General features: G+C 45.2%; 1 protein-coding gene across 1 annotated transcript in view; it reads right to left on the bottom strand.

Annotated features, from left to right (window-relative positions):
* The window catches only part of LOC108687543 (optomotor-blind protein), a 91,630-nt gene extending 84,620 nt beyond the window's left edge, over positions 1 to 7,010 (bottom strand). The window contains exon 1 of the mRNA XM_018193365.1: positions 6,003 to 7,010. Coding sequence (XP_018048854.1) covers positions 6,003 to 6,744 — 742 coding nt within the window. The 5' untranslated portion in view covers positions 6,745 to 7,010. The remainder of the gene's footprint in view (positions 1 to 6,002) is intronic.
* Positions 7,011 to 8,219: the final 1,209 nt, after the last annotated feature.

The raw sequence follows: 8,219 nt of genomic DNA, 5'->3' as shown, positions 1-8,219 counted from the left end.
TATATATTATTATTATATATATATTATCTTTTGTAATGCAATAAAACTCTAAACTGTAACGATACGTAGCTTTAGTTTTGCACGATTTTGCATCCACGTGTATGTCTTTTTATTGTAAAATTATCGACTTCTCGTCGATAAATCAGATTGGCTTTTATATATGAAACTGTCCACGGCTCGTAATTTAAATTATATTCTGCAATCGTAAGATGCACGGTGTGCAGGAGATGAATAATTAGGTGATGCACGGACGAAGGAATTTGTTTGCAATCGTATTTGTTGTTTGCGCGTTACGTCGTAATATGTATTTGCGTTTGTGTAAAGACAAGCGATGGATATAATACTAGAGTAAAGTTATGGGCACTAAGTCGATAATGATATACCGCGCGATCTTATAACAGATTTGCGAGACTGTTTATTCTAGGCGCGGTTTCTTGCCATCTCTTTTTTGTCGTTAATATATTTAAAATATTGGAAACATATCGCCTACCGTTTTGCCGATGTCCCGATCAAGATGTAATACGCAATGTGACCGCAATACGCAATGTAATTCATACTCGAGCATGTGACCACGATTACAAACATATCATGGTGTCACATCGGTCGTGTTATGTCGGACTTTCGCCAATGAACGAGAGATTGATCGCGCGAAATAGGGGATATTTTTACGCGTTAATGCATTCAGGAAACGGCTATAAATTCGCCGAAATTCGTAGCATATTAACTGAACGAAAGTGCTAGTGAACTGTGATGTTTGGTATTCCGTTCGTTTATCAAACGTACATCCCAGATACACGTACATCTAACGCAGCTGAATCGAATTTTATTGAACACTTACTCGCGTGCACTCGATGTATTTTGATTTTTATTCGTGAACCAGCAACGGAAATATACGCTCTTCGGTGCGACGCGACTGGCCGACACGATGTTCTTTAACCGTCGCGTTTTTTAGTAGGGCGCGTTATATTTTTCAGTTGAATCCACGCACAATGAGTACCGCTAAAAATGTTCAGCCGGACAGCCGCTAAAAATATGAGCGGAATAATACGATTGTTTACAATTGTGGTATCGCTGCTAATCGAGAGAGAGAGAGGAGAAAGAAAAAAGTAACTATCCGCAACGCATATTTATGTAATGTCGAGCCACATTATTTCTTATCAAAGGAGATGAAACTTTGAGTGTTGTGACGCAAGTGCGAGGTTCCTGTCGAGATGACGGCGCGGATTAAGCCGCTCTTCATTTAATTTCCATTTATTTTGCTCTTTTACTAATTTTCGTGTCGCTCCTCGACCGCGTCGGATTGCATATTCATTATATTACTGGTGATTCCAACGTAAGTAACATTCTTCCTGTCGGGTATTCGCCAAGCCCGATTTCTATTTTAATGAAAACGGAAACATTAATTAGCACAAAGTATGCAACCTTGGGATACATATCTAGAGTTCTCGCGACATACACGAATCACTTATTGTGCTTAATAAGATAAGATTAGATATAAGAAAGATATTGAAGAATATTGAAACTTTCGAGATTTCGGGAAAACTTGTTGGAAAAAGCTATATCTGAATCGTTCAAGTCTGATTTCGGAACAATTTCGTATTTGCGGTTACGATTTTTTGCGTATTAATTACGCGCGACATGGAACTTTGATCGCAGAACGTACGCTTTGTTACGCGTCACAAATACGCGGCGAATTTAATAACTCTCCCACGATTGGAAGGACCGTTATCAAGCAGTGAAAATACATTGCTTCATTGCGGCCAATTTATCAACGGTCGTGCGTAGCCTATTCTCTGCACAAGTAATACATTATTGAAAATTATAAACAAGCAGCAGGCGTATAAAGCCTCGATAAAATGCAGAACGCGGATTTTCGATTTACCGAATGTGATTTCTACGCCGCACAATACCTTAATACAATTGCTAACAGCAAGACACAACAATGCCCGCACATTTAATCGTACCACGATCACATTCGAATTTTCCATCGTTTTCACGAGCGGCGATTTTGCCACTGTTCGCCACATAGTCTTTTTACGTGTACACCTAACTGAAATGAACGACAGATTAATGCGATCGCCTACGAATGGGATTATTATCGTTCCGCAAAGTGGAACTAGAATTAATTTAACGATAAAGACTAATATATTTTATTTCGGACTTTAGAATCCGATCTAAATCTAATCGAACGTATTTACAAGGCGTTTTCATGTTTCGTCTTATAAATTGTCGCCGCGTTGTATATTCGACACGCACGCACGCACGCACACACGCACGCACGCACGCGCGCGCCCACACACACACACACACACACACACACACACACACACACACACACACACACACACACACACACACAGAGAGAGAGAGAGAGAGAGAGAGAGAGAGAGAGAGAACATATACTTCTCTTTCCTTTTTGCATATCCAGTTTTTTTTCTTTGTTCTTTCTCTCTCTCTCTCTCTCCCCCCCTCTCTCTTCCCTCTTGCCATCTCCGTTGCTATCGTTTTCTCCTCGGAATACATAGGTTACGCACGCATGTACACGCGTGCGTTCCGAATTTCGAATGCGAGGAACGTCGGGCATGCCCTTGGCAAGATTAATCGCCAGTACCTTATGGTCAGTTGGCCACGAGCCCGACTGACTATAGAAAAGAGGAAGAAGGACGAGTCGCGCCGCACCGTTTCGAAAAATGACGAGAAAGAGGCACAATAACAGATGACAGATCGCCATTGCATCCTGGCTCGACGATCGGATGTCGCGATGAACCGCGAGAATGTCGGCGACGCCAACGAAGAAGGCTGCGCGTTGCGATTACAAATGAAGATGCAAATAAAGCACAGTGCCTCTTTCCAAGAGTTTTTTAAATTAACTGCGTTTTCATCATTTTGAAGATTTCTCCGTTTAATTGGAAAAAAATGTATTCAAATGTTTTTCGTTAGATAAAAAATATTTAACCATTTAAATGTTTTTAATCGGTTGATTTTTTTCCCGGAAAATTTTCAATCTAATATATTGAATCGTGACACGTTATTATAATAAGTGAAAGAGTTGTATGTCAGCAGGAGCTAAATTGTCTAGCGGCAACATGGTAACGCGCGTGTCTACCGACGTCGGGAATTAATTCATCATTTAGCCTAACGAAGGGAATAACTAGTTGTAGCGGATGAGGTGGACGCGCGTAATAATGCGATGTCAGATAAGACGAGGACGAGCGATGAGCACGTTGTCGGCTCTGGAAATCGTTCTTCCGATTCTTTTTTTTTTTTCACGCACCTGGCACGACATTTGCAGACAGCATTGCATCCCGCTGTTATTATTGTCACAAAGTAAAAACGAATGATAAAAAATGCTTTTGTGTCCTATTTTCTTTTTCTAAATCGTTCTTCACTTCTAATAATTCTGTGCTAATAGAAAACTTACAACTTTTTTCTTACGTGTATCGATATAATTCTAGAACTCTTAAAAAATTTTGCGATATTGCGCATGTACCTATTTTATTGTTATCAAAGCTGACGCATTTCGCTCGCGTGCATATTGCGTCGCCGCCGTCGCATTCTCAAACACTTTTTTTCCACGAAACGTCTTGCATTTTTGCATATTCGTATGTGAATTGAAATTTCCATTCGTCGCGTCGGTGGAAATGCATACGAGATACGTTCTGAAAATAATGTCGAAGAACCGAGTTGCGAATCCACGTTCGCTCTGCTTATTTAACGCCGAAGATATGCTAGATCGATTATCACTACCTAAGTTATAATATGTTGCTGACTATGATTGCACCAATCGCAATTTTTGTCGACTGAAACATAATGGAAGAGCAATAAAAAAAACGGGGAATAAGACAGATTTCAACGTATCTGAAATCATGTCTATATCAGAATACATAGTTTTTAATAAATTAAAATCTGGAATTCTCTATTTCTGTTGTTTGTACCTTTGAATTGTGAATCTTAGACTAATCGCGCGTGAAAAAATAAAATTCTTTCGATTTTTTGAATGATGTTAACGTTGCTGTTGTCGTTGATCATTGATTAATCGGTTGCAATCCGGATTCTTTTTTATATCAGTTCGCGTATATCGAATCACATTTCCATGATTAATATGATGATGAATAATATGATGATTCTTCCGAAAGAAACGCTACCCTTTTTTTTTTTGAGAGGAACAAAATATATTATCGGCGCGCAATTTGTTTAAACTGAAAATTACAAAATTTACACAAAAATATTATTAGACGCCAAAACCGTCTTTGCTGAACTGTGTTGAAATTCATTATACTTTAACATATATAAGCTTTAGTTTCCCATGAAAAGAAGTTAGATACCTATCCGCATTATAAGCTAATAAATTAATCAGAAAAGATTTATTTTTAATAGAAACATGCTTCAGAAAGTTGCAATTAATCTTTCGATTGAGAATGCACAAGGCGGGGGACGTACTTATACATGTAATCTCGATATTTCACCAAAGAGAAATATTTCATTCTCGCAAGATATTCGCCAACTATTCTGAAAATATTGTCACACCCTCAGGATAATCTCATTATGACGCGAATTGTGATGGAGGTCATAGCCGCGATTCGACTGCAATAAATTTCTCTCGCGAAACCCTTCATCGAAGAATAACAGATAAGTCAACGTTGAGCCATTGACAACACTTTTGGCGACATTTCTCTTTCTTTCTCTCAGGCGAATAATCTCAGGAATAAATATTATTGAGAAAACAATTAGCAGCCGATTGGTTGGGCACAATCAAATGTCGCGACATTAGCGCCAATCTTTATAATGGCATCAAACGACTCAGCAAACAAGGTAATAAACTGTCTTTAATTAGCGGCATTTAATCAATAGCGGCGGGCTACGTCGCTTTATCGTCGCGCGAATTAACAATGGCCGCCATTCGCGAGATGTGTCTAATTATTGCGCAGTATCGCGCGAGGAGGAAAAAAAAGAGATCGCTAGAAAACGCGTCTCTTGGAAGCGTCGCGGCGGACAAAACGCGCAATATTTCATACGCCGTTTTTCTTCCGTGCAGCCATCGCATCGCGCGCTTTGATGTCGCACGCCAAGTTATACGCGATCAGGATATTACGTAAGATTCACGAGACGAAACGAGACGAGATGACATGAGTGACAAACGAGAGACTTCCAGCTGGTCACGAAATGTGTCCTTCCGAAAAACGTGCGCGTTTCCGGCGACGACAATGGCATCCCGCCAGAACAACAAGATGCGTCTGCACTGCAAATTTCTTCTCGAAATGCCGGACGATTATTACGTCGATTTCCAACTGATGAGAAAACTCAAGACTGGCGACTTTTGCCGTTTTATCTGTAATGTGGCTCGGACTAGTCATCGAAAAAAAAGACGAGTCAAACTCACGATATGAAGAATATTTATCAAATCCTAATGATAAATTCTATATACGAGATTTATCTTTCATTTTATGGATAAAATAGGCAAAGATAAAGGTGGAATCTAGCGCTAGTTAAATTCGCTGGAGGTAAAAAGCAGAAAATGATATGTCTGCAATGTGAGAACCAAGAAAATAAACAACATATTCATAAAACGAGCCGACAACCTGCCTAATATACTCGCGCCCGCACCGGTAACTACCGTCTCCCGCGGACTGCAACCGAAATAAACACCGTCAGCATTACCGTTGGCACGCAACAAGTTTGTTTAGCTCATATGGTTATTGTACGACTCGTAAAACTTATTGACTCCTTTCTTTCTCGTGGCTTATCTTTCTCTCTGGTCGCGCTGACGTATTAATTAAATTGCAAGAGCACTTTCCTCGATGAAAAGACTGTCTTTACGGAGAATTAGACGACTAGAATCCGCGCGAATAGAAGATCTAACTGTCGTGACGCACGAGACTGACCGAAAATAACTGATCTAATCCGACGGATGGTCAGAATGAATCTAAGATCTAATAGTAAAATGAGGATCCAGCTTAAATTGTAATTAATAAAAAAGGTAAAAAGAAGATTACGGTGCTCACCTGGCGGCGTAATACCGTGGGGGTTGAGGTGCGGATGATGATGCGCGCCGGCAAGTATCCCCTTGGCCTGAAGATGATGCGCCGCCGCTGCGGTTGGTCCCGGCGAACTGGTGGGCGGCAGATGTGCCGGACCGTAGAAACTCGCTGCCGCCAGGGCGGCAGCGCTGAAGTAACTCGCGGCCGCCACCGCCGAGGATGGGTGCGACAAGTCACGCTGGCCGCTCGCGGGTAAGGGCGGCGGAGTCTCCGGTGCCGCAGCCGGACTACCGGGTCCGCCGGGTGGCGGAGAAGCGCTACCCTGGGACGACGAGCCGCCCAGAATACCAGGCGGATGGCTACTCGCCGCGGTCAACAGCGAGGAGACGCTAAAGTCCGTCGGTCGCGGTGCCGCCGGTGCCGGTAGGGGTCCGGTGATGTGGCCGTTCGGGTTACTGGCGGGCGGCGTGCCGCCGGCGATCGAGTTAGCGAAGGTCGAATGTTGATTCAGAGCCGTCGCTGACGCGGGATACGCCATCCCAGGCCCCCCGGCCTCGGCCCGCGGCCCCGTATTCGCACCCTCGACCACGTTAGCCTCCAATTCTATGCCAAGTCTACGTCGTTGACCGTCGACGTCCTTCGCGGAGGAGTCCTCCTCCTCCTCCACCACCACCTCCTCGGGCCGTGATCGCTGCTGCAGCGCGGAGGGTTGCGGAGTGCTGGCGCAGTGGGTACCCCTGCACGCCGTGTCTTGTTCGAATCTCATCGAGACGGGCGGGTGTGCCGAGTCGCGCGAGATTCCTCTTCGAGTGACTCAAACCTTGCGCCGCGTCGCTCTGGATTTTGCTCGCCGCGTATCTCCTACTCGAATTCCTACGATCCGAATTCCGCACGCGGGAGTCGTTCACGAGCCGTCGGACGGACGCTCAACGTTGCGACTGCGTTTCACTCTTCCTCGCGCGAATCTATCTGCTTATGCTAGGTCAACGACGTTACGCTCGTTTCTCCACATATCCAATAACACGCGTTCCCGAGAGAGAAGTAACGCGCCTTCAAGATCACTATGGATCACGTTCCTCGGGACGCCCACGTACTTTCGCGCCAATTCGCGGCCCGCGTAGGAAATCGCCGACGATCGTCAGCGACGGCTCGCTACTGCAGAATGATGGAAATTGCCTAGTCGACATCTTACGATGCGGACACTCGATCCTGCCGGCAGGATTGTCCGACGTTTTAGCGATCTTTTACCAAGTGGCACCGAGTACATTCGATCGGACTATCACTCGCGAGACTATCGTCCGCTTTCGGAGCACCTGATCTAATCGGGCCGAGCCCGATGAGAGGTACACTGACACTCGGAATCGTCGACGAGCTGAAGCACTCGCGAGCGGACGTCTACGGTGATAACGCCGCGTGATAGATCTTCAGTATAAGAGTCACTCCCATGTCGAGACACTAGCCGCGAGTCACTCTAGGCCATAGTGGAAATTCGTTGCTCTCACTAATCACTTACTTATCACCGACTCGTTCGCAAAATCTTCTGCCACCTCTCAAAATCTTTCGTCTTTTCCTCTTCTTCGTTTCTCTCGAATGCTTCAAAACGCGATATTCGGGCACTCGTTTGATCGTCCAACGGATTAAAAGATCACCAGTCAGACAGAGAGAGAACAGTCCAGTTGAATGTAGAGAATTCGTCACATGCCGGTCTCTCACGCGTGTTTGGCGATACGAGTTAGCGCAAAAGTGGACGATTTGACGATGATGACAAATAAAGAGGAGCGACGCGCGGATTTATCCTTCTCTCGACGACGCTGACGAGGACGTTCGGTCGGGGCTGAAGAGCCAAGCCTTTCGGACGAAAGGTGTTACTTGGGTGGCGCCGCGATGGTCACTGAGCAGCGCTAGGATTGACACCTACTCTGGGGGCTCACCCCCACACCTCCCACGGAGGTGTTGGTGTGCTAAAGTCCCCGTCCGGATTCAGGGCGGTGTGTATATGGTACGCGCGGCGACGGCCGCGTGTATATGGGTGGTCCGCGGCACCGTGTGTGCGTGCGTTACGCGCGCGTGTATACAGACCGCGGTCTGTGCCTGCGCCGCAGAACGGACGCGGGAGGCGTGAATGCTGGAGGGCAGCGACGCGAAGACTGAGACCATGCGGGCGGGGGCTCCTCCTCCCTTCCTCTATCATCAGCCAGGCTTGGGAGTGGGGGTCTGGCCTTCCCCAACTGTCTGCAAGCA

The sequence above is a fragment of the Atta colombica genome, unplaced genomic scaffold, assembly GCF_001594045.1.
Source record: "Atta colombica isolate Treedump-2 unplaced genomic scaffold, Acol1.0 scaffold207, whole genome shotgun sequence".
NCBI lineage: Eukaryota > Metazoa > Arthropoda > Insecta > Hymenoptera > Formicidae > Atta > Atta colombica.
This window is presented reverse-complemented; position numbering and strand designations above follow the sequence as displayed.